Source organism: Pholis gunnellus, assembly GCF_910591455.1.
Source record: "Pholis gunnellus genome assembly, chromosome: 19".
Classification (NCBI taxonomy): Eukaryota; Metazoa; Chordata; class Actinopteri; order Perciformes; family Pholidae; genus Pholis; species Pholis gunnellus.
The window spans coordinates 20307571-20328623 of record NC_136546.1 but is presented as its reverse complement, the minus strand read 5'-3'; the positions used below and the strand labels follow the sequence as shown (position 1 = coordinate 20328623).

The 21053-nt window shown below is 43.1% G+C and overlaps 1 protein-coding gene across 1 annotated transcript in view; it reads left to right on the top strand.

Annotated features, from left to right (window-relative positions):
* col12a1b (collagen, type XII, alpha 1b) overlaps window positions 1-21053 on the top strand; it is a 102221-nt gene that overhangs the window by 24966 nt on the left and 56202 nt on the right. Inside the window, 15 exon segments of the mRNA XM_079180074.1 lie at window positions 855-1047; window positions 1762-1886; window positions 4995-5144; window positions 5337-5456; window positions 5731-5895; window positions 6217-6363; window positions 7878-8020; window positions 10852-10981; window positions 11889-12034; window positions 12759-12888; window positions 13916-14052; window positions 16850-16979; window positions 17896-18035; window positions 19958-20090; window positions 20197-20214. Of these exon segments, the coding sequence (XP_079036200.1) occupies window positions 855-1047; window positions 1762-1886; window positions 4995-5144; window positions 5337-5456; window positions 5731-5895; window positions 6217-6363; window positions 7878-8020; window positions 10852-10981; window positions 11889-12034; window positions 12759-12888; window positions 13916-14052; window positions 16850-16979; window positions 17896-18035; window positions 19958-20090; window positions 20197-20214 (2007 nt within the window).

The window sequence follows — 21053 nt, the reverse complement described above, 5'->3', positions numbered from 1 at the left end:
AGCCTTGAACAGTAGAAAGCACGGTTTCATGCTGTAATGGTCGTGGGAGCAAACATCGTGGGGACCTGAGTGTCCTTTAGGACCTGAGTGTCTGTATTTTGGCTGCACAGTTTGTTAGATACGTATTATAACTTACAACATTTGAAAATCACACCCTAACCCAAATTTTAAAAGCCAAATATGCTCCTAGTGAAGCACAAGGGTTTGCTTTGTTTTTTCGGCAGAGCTTCTATTCGTCTATACTCTCAAGAGTCAAGACGAACTCGTGGAATTTAACTGAGCGAGGTTTAATCTCAAGGCTCACCAAAACATTTATGACTTTGTCTGAATCTCCGATAAGAAGAAGAATGTGTTTGAATTCTCCGTGAATCAAAGCGTCCCTTTAAGGTCAGCAGAAAGTCTTCTATCTCAACCGGCTTCCTGTTAAACCGGCTTGTTTGACAGTTTGTGTCCCTCGAACGTCAAAACGAGTCTCGCTGCCTCGGAAACAAACGGGATTCCGTCCCCCGAGCTGCAGATTCTTTATTTGGAGTTTTGTGACTTCGAGTTTAAACGACTTGTTCAGATGAATGTTTTTCACACTACAGGACGAAGCAGCGTCTTTTCACCACAAACACTAAAATCACAATTAACGAACACGAATCTCTCCCGTTACTAACACACGGCATGATGACGCCGGGCTTTTTAACCAAAGGCACCGGGCTCAAGGTATTGTATTATGGACTAATGAGAAGCCTCGAGCGTGGTGTGGCTGATCTTCAACGACCCTTTTTTTTTGCCATGAAATGATTTTTGTGTTGAATGTTCGTTCTGTTTGTCCTGAAGTTCTGGCACGGGTTCTTTCCCCATTTCAGTGTCGCCCTTCAAGGCTCCCAGGAACCTCCAGACCTCAGAGCCCACCAAGACCAGCTTCAGGGTCTCCTGGGATCCGGCACCCGGTCAGGTCCGGGGCTACAAAGTGAGCTTCCACCCCGACGGGAACGACATCGACCTGAGCGAGCTCCTGGTCGGGCCCTACGACAACACGGTCGTTCTAGAGGAACTTAGGTAAGTTTTCGTCACCGTTAGACGCTTAAATACTCTTAAAAAACGCTTAAAAAACACTTAAAAAATAAGAAAAGTTCACCATAGACGGAAACAACAGATGGTCGAGGTAAAGTAGCCATTTCCTGCAGACACTTACACACATTTATATATATTTGTTCTTATCATCTTGTTTTACTTTTTTACTGTTTTACTGTCGTTGATATGTTCGGTGCTGTTTGTTCTAATAGCTGCCTTACTGTTGCTTCATTTATCTGCTTTTATTGTCTTGAGAAGCACTTTGTAACATCCGTTTTGAAAAGCTCTAAATAAATAAATGTATTATTATTATTATCTTTATCATTATTATCACAGCGCCCGAGTAAAAACTCATGTAAACAGATCTTGCTATGGGAGCTCGTACAATTGTTTTACAACTCGCTGAACCCGTCACTTAAACAAACCCATCGCTCTGAAGAACACACATTCAACAAACAGAAGCACATGACTAATTATTATGCAGAATGACATCATTCATCTGCACTGATTTCTCTGCCTCCTGTGGTGAAGGCGTGACCCGCCGTACTCTGCCTCCGCTTTCAGCTAGCACTACTTTCTTCTTTGGTTTTAGGCATGAGGAGTTAAAGAGAGCAGGATGATCTCAGTTCAGCATTAAAGTCTTCTTATTGAGATGATGAAGGACTGATGAGAGTTCCTGTCGTTTCCTTCGTCCTTCAGGGCCGGAACAAAGTACTCGGTCGCCGTGTCCGGGATGTTTGACGGCGGGGAGAGTATGCCTCTGGCCGGAGAGGAGAAGACGACCCTCATGGACGCCCCCGAGCCGCCTTCTGTCGACCCCTCTGGTAAAAGCTGATAACTCCACTAACACTGAAAACCTCCGTTAGCGGCCCCGTAGAGAGCGGGGCCTGCAGACCAGACGCCGTCTGATCCAAGTCGTTTCGGGACAGCGGTGGTCCCGCCCCTAAACGAGTGCCAGAAACGTTGAATTATCAGCTGTCGAGGGGCATTAACATCACCGTCTCTTTGGAATCGCAGGCTGGAAATCAGCACAGATGATTGTTATTAGTGCAATTATTCTGAGCTGCTTGGCTCGGCGTTTCCTCACCTCCCTCACATCTCGTTGTGAGTGTGATCTGGAGCGTTTAACAGACATGTGCTGAAGACTCGACACTAACGCATTCCCCCGACCCGTTTAATGTGCTGCATAGTCTGAGCCGACACCCAACAATGTGCTGACCTTAAAAGACCCGAAGAAACGTCAAGAAAAACCTCGTTTTAATCCCGAGTCCCTTCTGTTAAATCAATGATTTGTTGTCTTTTCTCTTCTGTAAAAACAGTTTAAAATCTTTAATGACTCAGACTTTGGGTCACACCGGTCTAATAAAAGCACGTCTGTGGATCGTATAGCTAACAGAGCAATAAATCAGCTCTGCCGTTGTGCACCTTTTAACGTCGCTGATAAAAACACTGTTTACATCTCGGGGGATTTTACAAAGAAGACCGATTAGTTTTAAAATGCTTTAGAAACAGGAGGAACTAAAAATCTACATTTGAGTAAATATTTAGGAGCCAAATCAAATAGTTTACAAGATATTCAACCTTTGTTTCTTTATAACACATTTAATACTTGACTTCCTTCTTTACAGGGTTTGTTTGAAGGTAATAAAGTAGTAATTACAATCCCTCCTCTCTATAGTGGAGGCTAGTTTATGACGTTTACACTCGTTGTCCGTTTGATTCGTCCTCTCGTGTTTCGGAGAACGATGCAACGATCAGAGCCTCCTCGTGTAGAGCTAGCGCTCCGTCTGCAGAGGCTCACGCTACGCTGCCAAGCGTGAGTATAAACAAAGCTTAAGCCCCGCCCACTTTGTAGCGGCCCAATCAAATGCAAAGGATTTGATTTGAATCCCTTTTGTAACTCAAATGTTCTATTTCGCTGTGATCTACGTCGACAGTTCAGAAGCTTTAAAGATGCTTTAATTAACCTCTAACCGGGACTTTTAACAGCGTCGCCACAAACGTACGTCTTCGTTAGTTTGAACTCAGGATTCTGCCGTTAGGAAAATGTCGTGCTTCACGTGGAGCCCAGAGGAGGCGCTGACCCCGGGCAGAGGCTCCTGCTGTAATGGGGAGCAGACACGGTGACCGGCGGCTGCCCAGCGAGCCGGGAACAGATCCAGGATGTTCCACCGAGGTTCCACCTCGGAGATCCTCGTATATTTAAAACCTGCAGCTCTCACATGGCAGACTGCTTAGTTGGATCCAGACTCTCTGACGGGTCCATGTGGTCTGGCAGAGCCGCTTCTCTGCGTCCTTCAACACTTGGTTTATTTTTTTTCAAATGTTCGTCTTTTTAAACAAAGTGAGTAAAACTCAACAGGGACTCGACACGATGGAGTGAGCCGCCGTTTGAAACGTTGAAATCCAACATGGCGTCCTAAACGTTGTGACACAGTCGAATGAAAGGAGAGCTCGTTTCACATCATTTCATGTGAAGAAGTTTCAGTAAAGAACATTAAATCATCAACAATCAAAACATTACGACAAACCACAAAGGAACCAGATTTATATGAAGGAATGAGTATAAATACAATCTGCTCCCAACTCCACTTAGTAGATTTGTGCAGCATTCAACCGAATCCTGTGGTTCAGATGTGTTGAGCTCAGCAGCTGCTATGATTTCATCCACGCTGCTCTCCAAAGACATCTCGTCCCAGACGGCTGCTCCCCGTGAGCATCAAGCTACTATTTTCAAGATCAAGTGCGTAACTGTTACGACGACACAGAGTTTCACTGAACACCTCCAAGACTTCAAGTTCATTATTGTGTAACTTTGGGGAATCTGAAGTAACAGCAAAGTCACACAACAACACACACAAACTAAACCTGTGTTGAGAGGTAGAACCAGTGTTCTATGAATGGGTCTGGAGTCTTTGTAGAGATCATATGTTCTCCTGTCTGGTTCTATAAACTCATCTCCTGCAGTAGAACACTGACTGGAGAAGAACGTCACACAAACACTTCTAAACATCACTACTGTCCCTTTCATGTGAGACAGTTAGATGACACGATGCTGACGTTATCGTATACACCTGCAGCCTTGAAGCGCGTTTAGTCTCCTACAAAACGACATTTAAATCACTTCTCTGTCAGTAAACACATCAGACTTTTGATTCTGGAGTGAAACCAAAAGCCGGCTGCAGGTCTCTGCAGGTCACCAGTAGATTTATGTCCCACAGTTCAGCTGAGATGGATATTTGTTGCTCAGACCGTTGCTCAGAGACACTGGATCCAGCAGCCGTCTGCGGCGCGTTAGTTGCCTCTTAAAGCTGCCTCTGTTTATGACATCTGTTTTTATTAATGAACGTCGTAGGGGGACACATGAGCGTATTGTTTATAACTCAAACAGACGGCGGCCAAAGCATCCGACTCGGTTCCTCTGAAGCATCTGTTTTCTGCAGCCGGCTGAGACAGATCTGAACTTTTTTTTAAAATATTTTTTTAATTGATTATCTCCTAACCTGTTTTCAATTCCACACACAGGGGTCCGGCTTTTAAAACGCTCGGCATCCGCTGAAAAAAAGAAAAAGAAAAAGATAAGAGGAGGAGCGGCCATGTTTGTTTTCCTACAGGTGCCTGGAGCAGGAATGTGCGGTCGGCCTCGTATATCACAGAGAGGCTCAGTCCTGGGACAGAAAAGACCACGGGGCCGATTCACCGCTGGATTTAAAAAAGTCCAAACATCTCGCGACATCTGTTTCACGACGTGTGAATTATTGTTGTTACGTAACGCTGTGTAAAAACCATCCTGCTGTACAAACGTCTTCCACTTGTGATCCTCTCTCTGATTCCTCTTTTTGTTCACACCTCTAGTTGTTCATGTGAAACACATCAGACGCTGTTGTGTTGTGTAGCAGAAACTCACTGCCCCCCCCCCCCCCTCTCTGCAGACCTTCAGTGTAAGACCACAGCGAAGGCCGACCTCGTGCTGCTGGTCGACGGCTCCTGGAGCATCGGACGCATCAACTTCAAGACCATCCGCAACTTCATCTCTCGCATGGTCAGCGTGTTCAACGTCGGCCCCGACAGAGTGCAGATTGGTAATATTCTCACTAGGACCTGAAGGTCTGATGGCTTCTACTGCTGCCTCTGTTGTACAGTCCAGTTCCTCTCTGGGTCTCTGATCCTTCTGTTTCATGAAGGCGATCGCGTGCTTTACAACCAGGGTTTTGTTGGTAAACCTGTTTAATTGTTAACTGACCGGGTTGTCGTGTCCTTGGTGTTCTCTGCAGGTCTGGCTCAGTACAGCGGAGACCCGAAGACCGAGTGGCACCTGAACACCCACCAGACCAAGGAGGCCCTGCTGGACGCCATCAACAACCTGCCGTACAAAGGAGGCAACACCATGACAGGTGACGTGTTAACTTCCCTTATTTGGGTGCTTTGGCTGAAGAACACTGAAGCTGTTTTTGCTCAGAAAGTGAGACGATAAAAAAAGATTTGATCTGTTATTGTTTTTGCAATAAGGCTCATTTGCATAGAAAGGGTCACATTTTGTGCCAAATGTCTGAACATTGACTAACTTAAAGATGCATTTTCCTGTTTTTGTGTGAAGATTTAGCCGCTAAATCCTCTTGTGAATCCGCCCCCGAGTGTTTGGTGAAACTCATTGTTCCCGTCTCACAGGGTTGGCGATGAACTTCATCCTGGAGAACAACTTCAAAGCCAGCGTGGGGATGCGTCCCGACGCCCGAAAGATCGGCATTCTGATCACCGACGGAAAGTCGCAGGACGAAATCATCTCCACGTCGAGGAGCCTGAGAGACAGCGACATCGAGCTCTACGCCATCGGTACCGTCGCTTTAAATATCACAGAGTTTAAAAAATATTATAACAGCTGGTTTTCCAGGATTCATCCTCTTAAGATATATAGTCCAAATTCTTTTCAATATTTTCGATACATTTACTACTTTAGAAAGCTGTGTATTTAAATGTGTTGGTTTTCAAATTATACAGAAATGAACTGAAACCAATGGCCAAACCAAAATCAGGTGATCAGTCCAAAGATGGGATGAGATTTGATTGCAGTACTTTATATCATGTTAGTCTTGTTTTTGGGGGTTTCTTCTTCTTCTTCTTCCACCGTGTTGACGTTTCGGTCTTTCCTCTCAGGCGTGAAGAACGCCGACGAGAACGAGCTGAGGTTGATCGCCTCCGACCCCGACGAGATCCACATGTACAACGTGAAGGACTTCAAGTTCATGATGGACATCGTGGACGACCTCACCATCAACCTGTGCAACAGCGTCAAAGGCCCGGGTAGGAACAGTGTCACATCGTCGGCATAGAATCAACATCAAACTGGTGCCGCCGGGATTAGAATTAAAGATCAAGACTTCAGAAGGCAGTGTTCTGTCAGAAAGGCTTCTCGGGCTTGAAATCAAAGATATAGCAGTGATTTTGTAAGAGGGGTTAATGGTCACGAATATGAATATGAATGACAATATGCATGACGGGGAACTGAAGCTGACACCAGACAGTGATTTGACCTTCGGTTGCTGGTCTGCTGCTGCTTCAGTCGGTGAGTTAGTATTGTCTGACTTTGGTGTTTTAAAGGGTTAATTCAGATTCACTTCTGCAAGATAAAATCAGTTCCCCGTCATGAAGGTAGAGAGGGGAAAACATTCTCATACAACCACACTTCAAAGAGTCAGCGCTAATAGAAACACAGAAGTGGTTTATTCTGTAGACCTGATTTATGTAATACGTTGCCTTAGTCATCTGTTTCCTTCAACACAAATGTTTTCCTCATCATGAGGCGCACATACGTCCATAAGTTGTTGCAGATGCCGGCCACTCAAACTAAACAAGTCATTCTACATCGACCACATCTTCTTCCTCTAGATTTTGCCTTAAAACGCACCAAACGTGGCGACATGCTCCACCAACAACACCTGAGATATAAACCCCCCTGAATGTAATGATGAATCCTTTCATGTTTCACGCTCTTACTTTGAATTCTTGACACATTTTGAAGGTCTACATGACTCGGATGGAGCCTCTTTGTTTGAATACCTGCTGAGTCAGATTCACACCGTTCAGTTACCTGTGGAGCAGATCAGGTGGAATCTCTGCTGCTTTCGGAAAATTATACTTCTCCGGACTTTAAAATGCCAAAGTGTTTCAGACTGACATCTATAAATATAAATAAAAAACAGGCTGGAGGGTGTGAACGCCGCTCTGCTTATAAACTGAACATCGGCTCAGTTACTCGTCCTTGGCTCAGCTGCTGTGACTCAGTTTGAATGATGACACTAATTGGCTGTTGAAAAGTACAAATTCTATGGCATCATTTTAATCCTCAGATGAGAACAAAGTGTCCTGTTATTCACAAATCAATTCTACTCGAACAGAAGATCACATCGCAGATGGATAAATTTGACTCCGTTTTGTCCGACAACCTCGATTATTTCGGGGAATTAAATAGATGTCGCAACACAGATCCGAACATCTGATGGAAACTTTCACGTTGGAAGTAGTTTTTTTTCTACTCTTTGTCTGTAAATCATTTTTAGGTGGAAAATACAAAAAAATTATTTACAGCACAGCCGGAGAAAAGCGTTAAAAGTCAGAAGAGCTCAAACCGATAGAATAGATATCCACACACTTAAATCCATGCAGGGTTCACTTTTCTTTTTAGCTTATTTAGCTGAAATATCCAGCGAGCCAAAAGGGCCGAAACATGGCGACGGCAGACTCGTGGCGTCAGGGTTCACGGGTGTGAAATACTTTTGACGTGTCGGCTCATATTCCCGCTTTCATTCCTTCATCAGGAGGAGAGCTGGAGGCGCCCACCGACCTGGTGACCTCGGAGGTGACCCACCGCTCCTTCCGCGCCACCTGGACGGCGCCCGGCGGCCCCGTCGACATGTACCGCGTCACCTACGCGATGGTGGCCGGGGGACCCACCTGGGAGGTGAGATGAAGGAGCTTCTCCTGCACAAGAAGAACCGCAAGAATGAAATCACACTCCAAAGATGTTCACAGGAAGTTAGAAATCAACCAAAAAACAAGAAAGATGATCATTTTATTGTGTGAACTTTTAGTTCCACATCAGATAACCCAAATGAAATCATGATATCCTGATATCTCTTCTTCCTCTGAGCCGTAGAGCTCCATGAAAACACTTCAGTGAGCTTCACTCAGTCATGGTGCTGTTAGATTGCTGCTGGACCGCCCTGTTGATGCCGGTGCTGCCTCTCTTTGCGTGAGCGCAAACTAATTCAGAGGCTAAACGCCAACAAGATTGGATTGAAGCAGAATATTTCGTTACATAAAAACACCTCGTGAATTTTGGATAGGATCACATCTTTATCTTTATCTTTTTTTTTAAATAAACTTTGAAATTCGGATCGTACGTACTTTATGAACGTACGATGCAAACGTGTAACTTGCTGCAGAGCTTCTGCACAATTTGATTGAGACAAAAATGGCAACGAGGGTTGTGGATGATGTTTCTTTCCCCTTCACATCTTAAACCTGGTTTAGATATAAAGACCCGGTTCTCTCACTGTGGTCTGGAATCAGTTTGACTCCATTGTTCCAGGTTTGAATGTTCAAAAGACTCAGATAATTGGTCAACTTCATCAGAGGAATCTGCTCCGTGTGCTTCTCGCTGGCCAGGAAACGTAACGTCTACCATCTCTTGGCGCTGGACACGACCCTGAATCTCAAATAGCATCTTGTTTGCTTATTAATTGGCTCCCATTAGACCTTCCTTAAACTGTAACAGATAACTCTTTTGTTTCTGTTTTTTACAAGTGTGAATCACCACCAGACAGCTGAGATTTACTACTTCCTGTGAAGTTACACAATGAAAGGTCGTCTGTGACACAAAAACAGACTAATTGATGCTTAAGACCCCCCCTGTTGTTTAATATCCTCTTAGGTGAAAACCTCCTCACACTCCTGGAAGAGTTTCCACGTACCCAGGTCTGGCTTTTTATTCAAAGCCCCCTCTGAGACTGAAACCTGGATCCCCGAGCGCTGGGTCTTTCCCATCCTTTGGTGGTTTTATTGGCCCACGTCAGAGGCAGATCACAATCGGGCCGTCGTAGACCTCACAGTGCTCTGAGGCCGCCTCCCTCTCTTCTTTCTCCTCGTCTGTTTACGTTGGACCGCAGAGCTCAACAACACCAGATATATTATATTTACACGCCGGGTGTTTGGTGATGGTCTTATCGGCAGTGATTTACAAGAGAGGGAATTCCTAAACTCTCGGTAACAGGGGAGGGTTCATGGATGAGGCCACGGCACGCTGCCGAGAGGGGAAACACATATTACTGTGTGTGTTGGATATATTTATACACCAGGGAGGGATTAATAGACCCAATGAGCTGAAGTGGGTGTTTCTGTGTTGTTATAAGTGTTTAAAGAGTTGTCTGGATAACTTTTGAGTAACAATCGTGGGTGGTTTTCGTGTTTTAGGTCAATAAATAACACCAGTTTACACCTCAGAGGTGAGACAAAGTCTTTGTGTTGTAGGTCTCAAGTCTTGGCTGTGAAGACCAGAGTCACTTCCAAGTTTCTAGAGTTTTTCTGTGATTTGAATTCTTCCATTCTCAGGCTTGTTATTTAAAGTGCATGAGTGCGTTCACACAGACAATATGCAGGGCGCTGTGAGTAAGTGGACGGTGTGTGGAACACTTTGACACTTCTCACCTTCAACGGTCGCCATCTTGGTTCAACGTTACCTCAACGGTTCGTGTGATATTTCATAGTAACTGGATGAGCATTGGGGAACAGATTGAACTTAATCAGTTACATAAATAACCTGATAGGAGGGACGAGGAGCTGCAGCCTCGCTGTGCTTCTTTGTCTTTTCTCCTCTGGGTTTGATTTCCCAGCCAAACAGGAACTTGACGCAGTTCAGCAGCTAAGCCAGGTTCCTTAATGACGACTTTCCCACCGGCACATGAACGCACCACGATCATTTTTGGCTGTAACAGCCTTTAATTAATCACACGAGACCTGGACCTCCACCAATATCTGACTGACAGATCCTGTGGAAGAGAGATCCAACATCATTTTTCCGATACCAAAATTGTATAATTATTATCTGACAAATTGCCTCAAGTCAATTTTCATTGGTAGATTTCTGAAACAAAAAGTGATGAATCCTCTGAAGGCCCAGCTCTGAAGGTCTGATGAGTCTTTGTTTGTGTTTGCTGATTGGTGGTTAGAACATCTCATGCTGCACTTTGATCCTTTTCTTTCATAATTAGCAGACAAGTCCTTTCAGACGGCAGCAGCTCTCTGAGCTTCAACAGATTTATTCTGAAATGTATTATTGAAAAGAACAAAACAATTGGCAGCTTCATCTTCAGCTACTTATGACAGAGTGTTAGCACCACTCTAGGTAAAATAAATATCTAAAACAGAGCCGGGGGAGGAGGATAATTGGCAGTAATTGCAGGTTTGTTTTTTGTTCTCACTTCTCAGAGACCTAAACAGAATCTCCCCACGGTCATAAATACATCGATTTATTCAAATGAAAATCTTCAAGATTTGTATTTCTAGAATATATATGTAGGGTTTGGATTGTGTGTCCCATGAATGTCCCACTTATTGTTGTTTCTCTGACTGTACGTTGGTTCAATCGTTACTGAGACTTCTGCTGCCACTTCCTCACATTCTGATATTTATCACGTAGAAGAACTTTGTCACGACTCCTGAACTCTCATCAAAAATGAGTCCCAGAGAGAAATCTGCTGCCTCAGGTGTGAAAACTCCTTTTATCGTTTCCAGCTGCTGTTGGACGGCTCGGTGAACACGGCGGTGCTGGAAGGCCTGAACCATCTGACCGAGTACGTGGTCAACGTTTACTCCGTGGTCGGCGAGGAGACCAGCGAGCCTCTGAAGGGCACCGAGACCACCTGTAAGTGTTTCCTTCTTTCTATGTTGCTCTTGGTCTCAAGAGAGAAGAGCTCAGCCTCCATGTTGGACGTTTTTCCCCCAAGAAACCCGATGTCCTTCTGTGGGGCGACAGACGAGATTAAAGAGGAGCTTTGAAGGCGTTTTTGTTTCCTGAGATAAACAACTTGATTTCTCCGCTCGTTATTTCACAGACTCACGTTTGTTCTCATATATTTTTAGCATCTGATATGAGGCGGAAAACAGACAAACACAACATCCCATGATGCAATGGTGTGAGTGCCGTTAGATCATTTATTTTAAAGTCGTCGGTCGAGTCTGTCAGTGTGACTCAAACATGAAGCCTGTAAAGGCTGCAGGCTGCAGGCGTCTCATTGTGTAAAAATACTCCACTCTTATAAAAACAAAAACTCACATTTTTATGTTAAAACCAATGTTTATGGGTTCAGGGTTCCTGCAGATCCTTTACAACTCTTTTATCGTATTCATTTAATATGACTAAGTTCCTCCTTGTTGTAAAAGGAGCTGTAGTCATAATGATGCATCAGGAAATAGTTTGTGGAGCTACAACACAATCGGTAATTATTAAGGAACTTCACTGCATTTGTTTACAAGATTTTTCCTTCAATTCTAATTATTCTAAAATTGATCTAAAATTGATCTAAAATTTAAGTGGCATTAAAAACAAGTCTTAAACAGTCTGAACTTTAATCTGAAGGAGCCCTGAGGGTGCTGAAGACGGTACATCCTGTTTCACAGTTTGTATCATCATTCATTTTTCTTTGCCAAACCAAAAAAAACACATTTCATTTGCTCCAATTGTTGCTCTCAGTCTCCTTCAGATACTTCATGTGACATGAAAGCATTGAGTTGATGTCATTAGCTCTGACTGAGTGTCTCTGTCCTCTCAGTGCCGCTGTCAGCAGTGACCAACATGAACGTTTACGACGAGACCTCCAGCACCATGAGGGTGAGATGGAACCAGGTGGGCGGAGCCACCGACTACATGCTGCTGTACAAATCCATCAACGCCACCGAGCCTCAGCTGGAGAACGAGGTACAGTAACGCAGACCACCCCGGTTACAAACTCTGTTTCTGCAACCTCCGGTTCTGAAGAGTGAAGCCGATGCTTCATGTGTTAAAGCTGCATTCTCACTAATGTCCACCAGGGGGCGACTCCTCTGGTTGTATAGAAGTCTATGAGAAAATGACTCTACTTCTCTCTTGATTTATTACCTCAGTAAACATTGTAAACATGAGTTTATGGTCTCAATCTCTAGTTTCAAGTCTTCTTCAATACAGCATGATGTTCATTTAGTAAATGATGGTCCATTTAGAGTCACACAGACCATAAAGCAGGGGATGCTTTAGGGGCGGGGCTACACAGTGATTGACAGGTCTCTACCAGAGACGTATACGGCGTCTCTACGTCACTCCTCCTCAGTCCATATATGGTCTCTTCCTGTTTATTGATTGTGAAAAAAACAATATGGCGACGGCCAAATTGCTGAACTGGAGGCTTTTAAAACATCAGTCCACAAACCGGAAACTGGAAAATATGCAGCTGAAGTTCGAATCAAAATGATTTTCAACGACTGTGTCTCTGTAACTGTTGCGCTCATGATAAGAATAATAAGTAATTAATGAGTCTAAAACGTGCAGAAACACCGGTGTGGATCTTCAGCATTACAGTGGGCTTTATCAGAGAGTCCAGCATGTTCACCAGCTGTTGAGTAAAAAGAACAAAACAAAAACTCTTTTTCCGTCTGTCCCTCTGCAGATTCGTGTTGGAGGAGATGTAACTGACGTCCAGCTGGTGCAGCTGATCCCCAACACACAGTACTCCATCTCTCTTTATGCGCTGTATGGAGAAGCTGCCAGCAACCCTCTGGAGGGGAGAGGAGTCACCCGTAAGTCATGTTTAAATGAAGAGTCTTCAGCTCAGAACTAATCCGACGCCGAAGCAGAAGAGCCACAGTTTTACCGGGAAAGTAACGTCAGACTGAAGCTCGGTTTGAAATGGAAGCAGCGAGTTTTCATGGTGGAAAAAGAATCAAAATGCCCATTTATACTCCATAAAAATCACTCAGCGGTATAATCCTTCCTCAGATGTTGTTCCAGCACAACCCTCCAGAGCAGCTACAGTGCTTCTTGGTATAAACTCGCCACGTCTCTGATCTTCAGCTTTAAATCTAGTCCCTGAATGTCACCCACAACTTCAGCAGTTCAAGAAACAGTCGACTAAACAGAACCTCGTGAGAAAGGTTACGCCAATTTTCCCTCAACCGCCTCGCCTGGAGTTTCACAGATCGAAGGGTTACAATCTAGACACGAGCAATAAGAAATAGGTTGTGATAAGATGACTTAAAGAAGTAACAACTCGTACATCAACGCACTTCTTCGACCTTTGTGAACAACGTTGACGCATACGTCACTCACGATTTATTAGTTAAAGGAAGAGAAATGCTATACTATACTTTTTAAAAAACGATTAAAAATGTCCTGTTATTGTAGGAGCTCAGTTTCCTCAGAAAGTCCTATCACCTAAACTAGAACTAGAAACCAGAACCTAAACTAGACCTGGTCCCTGCGCAATTATTAGGGAATGTTAAAAAGTATTAAAAAAACATCTTTTCACAAATCTTATATTCACTGCATTATGTTTGCAAGATGCTCTCACCCTTTAAAATGTTTATTAGAGAAGATCAGAAGTTCAACAGAATGTAGCAGTTGTTTTATACGAGCTGGTTCACATCCTGGAGTTTTTATTTTGGATTGACAACAGATGCGTTTTGAAAAGAAACGAGCTACTTCAGTAAGTTCTGAAGTCAGTCGGCATCTTTTAAACATCTTCACAAACTGGGATCGTAAAACGTTGTCGTGCTTGTTCGTCGTCTTGTTTGACTGGAGGTCCATTGTCACCTTGTGCTCCCTCAGTGCCTGTTCTTCCCGCCGGAGTCCTGAGGATCACCGACGTCACTCACAGCACCATGAGGCTCATCTGGGACGCCGCTCCCGGAGCCGTCCGCAAGTACATGATCACCTACAAGCCGGATGAAGGAGACCTGAAGGAGGTAAAGAGCCCGGCTGTTTGTCTTCTCAGTGTGAATACAACAGATTGAGTTATGAACAAGCCACAGATGTAAAAACTGTTTACCTTTAAATTTAGCTTTTAATGTGCAGCAGTGGTGGATGAGACATGATTAGTGAACTCATTGTTCAATCTTCTTTAAAGCAAAAAACTAAGATACGATCTGGTTTCAGCTTCCTAAATATAAGGATTTTTGCTGCTTTCTGTTTTCTATCCGTTTAAACGGAACATGATTTGGGTTTTTGGAAATTTTTCCACATTTAGAGATCATAAATGCATTAATTGCCCTTGAAAATAATCGTCAGTTGCAGATAAATTGGGGAGTAACCATTAAAAACATACATGGTTTTATTACAGCATTAAATACATCAGTCTACCCCCCCCCCCCATGAAAAATCTAGTTTTTAACCTCGTCAACGTTTCCACATGGAGTGTTTATATGCTACAATCCACGTCATAATGGAAGTTGCCACCATGTCTTAGCATTTAGAACTGCAGGGTACCAATGCCACATACCTGAGGAACCAATCCCGTCAACTTGGGGGGGGGGGGGGGGGGGGGGGCTTGGCATATCATTAGCAAAGCGCTACGGAAAACGTGGAATACCGGCAACTACACTCGTTACATGCATGGTGTCCTTTCAAAATAAACTTCACATGAAGTTAGGTTTAGGAAAAGTAAAAAAAAATCGTCTTTGTGCGTCGAACCGACGGCAAACTGCGAGAGAAAACTCAAGTTTGCGGTTGTCGTTTTTCCAGAGAACTGTTTTGAAAAAAATGTACCAGAGAAACAGATGTTTCTTTTTTTTCCCACAAAAGCTTTTATGAAGCCCGTCGCTGTTCCATCCATTTATCACGGCGAGCACGAGCCAACATGTCCGTCAACCGCTACGTTTCAGCGTCAGTCAGCCGAATTTGCATATTCGTTGATAGACGCATACTAAATGAGCCAACGGTGTCGACTTAAATCCAAAAGCCCTTTTTAAACTTCCAAATATATGTGTTTTTTTTGTAGTTTAATCAATGCCTGAAGGGGAACTTTAAACATTTCACAGGCTCCATTCTGGCATCACATAACCCTCCATTTGCTCCTAAAGAAGTTCGTTTTCTAGGGTTAGGAAAGTTTCGTAGACATGCAGGAAAATCTTAATTTATCCCGTCTATAAAATCTAGATCAGTTTAAATGTATAGGATATTGGCAGGTATCAGTCGCCGCAATACTTGTTTGAAAAATGTTTGTAAGTTCAACAATGAAACCTCGGCGAGCCCGAAGCTTTAGTGTTGATACTTTCGTTCTGGGAAAGAAACCAGGAAGTCATGACCGAGTCTAGAGTTACAGCAGCAGCAGCTTCGCTCTGTTGGCCGATCTTTATGAGAAGAGCAGTCTGCTGGCAGACGAGCGCACTCCTCCTCCGTCCTCATCATTTCTCACTTGGTTGTCGGCTGAGGACAAACTCTGTCTGGGATGAATCGGCAGCCTGGAGGTGCCGTCCGTGGACACCCCCGCCAAAGAAAAGCTCTGACGGATGACACGCTGCAGCTCGACTCCTCTTAAGGATTAACCGCCGAAGACGTCTCGTCTCTGTAGAAGAAGCCCACATGTTGGATTAATGCCTGAAGTGGAAAACTCTACTGAGACGTGAATCAGCGTTTCATACGCCAAACATTTGGCCTGATGTTCCTCTGACCTTACAAATATTCACTTTTTAATTCATCTCTGGCTGCTTATCTTAGTGAACATGTTGGTTTCACATGAAACCATAAAAAAAAAACTTCCACATAATAACTTCAGCAGAGCTGCTGATTTATAACAAATACAAACACATAATTAACATATTTTTCTTTGCTTTTCTGTTTATAATATCGATTACAGTTTCTGTACCTCAACATTCCTATGCTACTTTAGCCAAGCAACATCTAGCTAATAAAGAAGCAGCAAAAAACGTAATTCTTGGTAAAAAAGCCTCAAGGTCCATTTAGTAGCTCTCCCGGAGCTTTTGATCATATCACATCAGCCGACACTTCATCCAGGAAGAAAAACGTTTTGAAATCAGGCAGCGTCACATAACATGAAGAGAAATTTCCCTGGTTCATATTTAGATTTGTGCAAATTGTTCTTTTAGTTCCGAACTCTTCAGCTAAGCCTCTTTGCTTTACCTGCAGTTTAAAGTGGCAACAGTCAAGTGTTCTGCTTTAACTTACCGTTGTGAAGTAAATATTGATTGCACAATGTATTGGGTAAAGAATAAAGACAGTTGTGGGCGTTCAGATTGGTTCCCTATGACCCTCATCGGGTAAATAAAGGCTTCATTTACAGAAAAGGAAACACTAAGAGGGGAGAAAGTTGCCTTATTTCAGACATCATAGGTGTCTGGTTGTACTCTGCTGTTAGTAGAGATTAATCCCACCTGCCAGCCAATCAGAGGTTTAATAGCACATTATTCAAACAATAGAAACAAGATTTACTTTAATTAGTTTGACAATTTCTTGTAATGTTTGACCTGATTTGACCTGACACATTTGTGTGATTTAGAAGAAAAACGCACATTTAAACTGTGTGTTATCCTGTAAAATCTGATTTCACTGATATGTGGCGCTATAAAAACATGAGAAATATTTTTTTAAATAGCGAGGTGGTCATGAGTCTGAATTCTGGCTGCCACTGTGTGTGTTTCAATGCACATTAACAACATTTCTGATATCTAGAATAACAACATTGGAGGATCGAGCAGCCTTAGTCACAGAGCTCAGTTTTTAATGTATAACATTTGTGACCGGCAGGGCGAAGTCAACGGCGACATCACCACCATGGACCTGTCCAGCCTCATCTCCCAGACCGAGTACGACGTGGCCGTCACCCCGATCTACGACGAGGGACCCGGAGCCCCGATGCTCGGAACCGCCATCACAGGTCTGGATCTGCTTAATGATTTTTATTACAGCTTTTTTTAATGTTGAGCAACTTCCCTCTTACACATTCAAATGTCAGAGTTGCACCACAGTGTTCTTTGGTTCTTTGGTTCAGTGCCTTGCATAATGGCTCCCCGTCAGAGTTTGTAGCACCCAATGATGTGATAACATCCCGAAAATGTAATTCAATTAACCTCATCTAAACGTAATGAAACCTAATAATAACATGTCCTGACTGATATTTTAATAAAAAATGTTACTGATAAATTAATGGTAAAGTTAATTTGTTTAATACCAGTGTATTTTTTCTCTCAAATCACTGAAATTCAAGCACAAGTTTAACTAGCAATTACATCGAAACTTGGTCAAAATGGGACTGATGTGATGAGTGAGAAAATACTGAAAACTTATGCTGCAATCTGTTGTATTCAGAACTCGAAAAAAAACACTGTTACGTCTCATAATTGTATTGATTAACTGACAGTAAGTTGAAGACTCTTCAGTTGTTATTGGTAGCGTTTCCACCATCACGTAACTCCAATTGCAAATTATCGCGTCACGTTACTCGTTAAAATAAAAAAGTACTCTTAACCCCGCAAACACGGCAGTTATGTGAGTTGCTACTGATTGTTTGGCGAAAAAAATTTGAAGTAAAATACCCCCCATCCCAACCAGAAATAGTCTAACATGAACACAATGTACCGCTGAATATATAAAGGGAAACAAAATACACTAACCTTCACCTTAAACTACGTTTTTGAATAAGTGTCCTCACTGTCCAGGTCTAAAATCTGGTCCTCCCAAAGATAGCAAAACAAGACCACACACACACACACACACACACACAATCGAAACACAACACACCTGCATATAATTGGTCTACACTCTCGTAACCTTGTTTCTTTCTGTGTGACCAGATGTCGTTCCTGCTCCCAAGAACCTGCAGTTCTCTGAGGTGACCCAGACCTCGTTCAGGGCCACATGGGAGCACGGGGCCCCGGACGTGGCCCTCTACCGCATCGGCTGGACCAAGAAGGGGGAGCAGGATGCTGTGTCTGTAAGTCTAGACGAACTGCTTCTTCAATGCTGTTTGCTTATTCTTCGTCTTTCAGTTTGGATTTTCCAGCAACATATCATCACATGTTCATTTCCAATCATTAACACGTGATTTTTTTCAAGATGCACCGGACAAAAACATCTCCTCGTACATCATTTCTTCTGAAAATAATAAGAGACGTTTTCTGCCGCGTACCCGTCGTCTTCTTCATCTTCTTTTTTTGTTGCGTTTTATAGCAATTGGCGTCCAGAAGTGTCATCTATTCAAAGGCATGTGTGAAAAGGTGCAAGACGCAAAAGTTCCTGAATCTTGGTTTTCCCAGTAATTTACCGAAAACTATTGAAAGAAAGTGAAAGAGACTTAAGAGGAAACTGAGGTGGACAAAGACAAGTTTACCAAATGTTTCTAAGACGCATGGTGATCTTGACTTGTATCCAGATTATATTTCTTTAGTCCCCTTTTACTTTTGTCTTTGTTGTAAAAAAAACAAAAAGCATCTCCAGCAGCTGGATCAACACTCCGGCCAAGTTCTTTCTCTAGAAATATGCAAACGAGCTTTGCTTGGACAGCTTCGTCCGTCTGCATGGACACCAAACATCTGCTTTGAGTTAAATCAACAAACGGTGACGGTTTTCTCACAGTGTTTCATTCCTCTGATTCAAAAACTGTAGCTGAGTTCAGGTTAAGAGCACTCAAGCTCACCTGCAGGTCCACCTTCCTGAACTAGTCCAGACTCAAACCGACCACGGTCCAGCACTCTCTGACATGTAGACGATTATGAAACCTGGTTTGGTTTAAAATGAAACCGTCGTAAAGTAGAACTGTCAAGAAAGATTTGCTCAAGTAAAAGAAGAAGATCATAAGAATGATGCGTTGTGGTTTCACGGATCACTTAAACGGACACGCCTCACAAAACCACTTTCGCGAAGACTTAAGTAAAATAAAACAGTTCAGTTGAAGCAACAATAACGTTCTCTTTATGTTCTTCATGTTATATTTTGGACACTTTTTGCCGCCCCAGCCGACACACGCTTCAGCACAAACATGTGAATGAAATCCATACAAGGTTGTTTATTCCAGTCTTACTTCACGATCTCCAGATTTGCGAATTATTAGACTTCCTTTATTGGCCGATGGAAATGCTGCTAAAAAGCTTGACGTCTCAGAGGTCAAGTTTAAATGAAACGCAGTGCAGGATAAGATTTTTTTAAAACTCTTGTTGTCTTTGTTCAGCAGTCAAGAATTTCAATCAAGGGCTGTTGTTTCTGTTGGAAGAAGCAGGTAGTTATCGTTCATTTACCCATCCATGAAGTGGGATCGTCAGGTGACTTCTGGGGCTCAGAGGTGGAGCGGGTCGTCCTTCCATCAAGCGGATCGGCGTTTCGATCCCCGGCTCCTCCAGTTTATGAATGTTGGATAGACCTGATGGGCAAGTGGCCCCTGAGAAGCATAGACTCTATAAAAGAAGTTTACGTAGTCACCCATTGGTTTGTGGACTGAGGTTTTGTAGCCTTGAGTTTGACGTTTTCACTGTTGCCATCTTGGATCTTGATCACCATCTTGACCGTATGAATCTGGAGTACATAGATAGAAGGAAACACTTCTTACTGAACACGTCTTCATTATGTCTTTGTCCTTTTGGTGAGCGAGGTGACTCCACAGAGTTCCTGCAGAGGATGGCACAAAGTGTCTTGGTATATAACATATAATGGACTCTGGCAAAGGAACCTTCTTTGATTCTTCCATGTAATCATTCTCTTATAACGACTGAGGATTCTCCTCTTGCCATTATTAACAAAAGCCATTTGTGTTGACAACAAAGGGTCTTGAACTACACAATTAGAATATAGTTTCATGTCGTAGTAATATAATGTAAAACAGTGTTAACTGTCTTCTTCTTCTTGCTCTGTGTCCGTCACCAGGCCCTTAAGACCAGCGACGATACCTCCCACGTCCTGCCAGACCTGGACCCGGACACCGAATACTCCGTCACTGTCACGGCCATCTACCCCGACGAGTCGGAGAGCGAGGACCTGATGGGACGCGAGCGCACGTGTAAGCACCCACGTCACCCTACGAGCTCCCTAAAAACGACCATTTTACACTCACAGATGTCACTTTGAAATAATAATAATGTTGTTTTCTCGACGTCTCTCTCTAGTGTTAAAGGGTCCGGATGGTATGTCAACAGAGAAGGACAGGTTCCTTTTCATTGTAATGTCCATGGTTTTGTGTTGAACGGTAACGCGGACGGCGTTAACGGAAGAACACTTGTTCCTTTCTTAACTGCATGTTTTGTGCATTTCAGTGGTTCTCTGTGCGTTCACACCACAAGCAACTCGCTCGATAAGCGTTTGTTGATTTTCTGCAACCAAAAACATGTTGGTCACAGCTTTCTTTTTGTTTTTTAATCCTTTTGTTGCTTCAGAAAAGATAAGAAACTCGACTGTAGGCTTCGCTGAATAATACCTGACCATGTTAAGTTGAGTTTTTTATATCATTTAATAAACTATTACTATTATAAATAATAGTAATGCACTCTGAAGTGTCCTGATATAGAAAATAGAGAACTTGGAGGAGGACCGGACTTGCCACTTATATTATTCTTTTGTTACATCAGGACACGTTGTTTATGTTGATTTTTATTTACTGAGTGTGTCATAAATGACCATAATATTATTGATTTTGTTTGGGGGAACGTTTTTACAATAACTGCATTTATTGTTAAATGGTAGCCTATATCGATACATGATGATGCAACAGCTTCCTAAAATGACAATTATAGGCAGTGCTAGTTTGTTAGCTAGCTACTACAGCCATGTAACAGACATTTGTATTTAATGTTTTATATGTTGCATAGGAGGTTTTAAAACTAAAGTGTTTGGGGCACATCATTTGTATGTGAACACTGAACATTAAGGTTCTCGGTAGACGTTGCAGTAGAACGTGGTGTGAACGTAGATTCAGAGCTTTAAATGCAAACAGTGTGAAAGTAGACGTGTAACGTGTCGTCCTCCC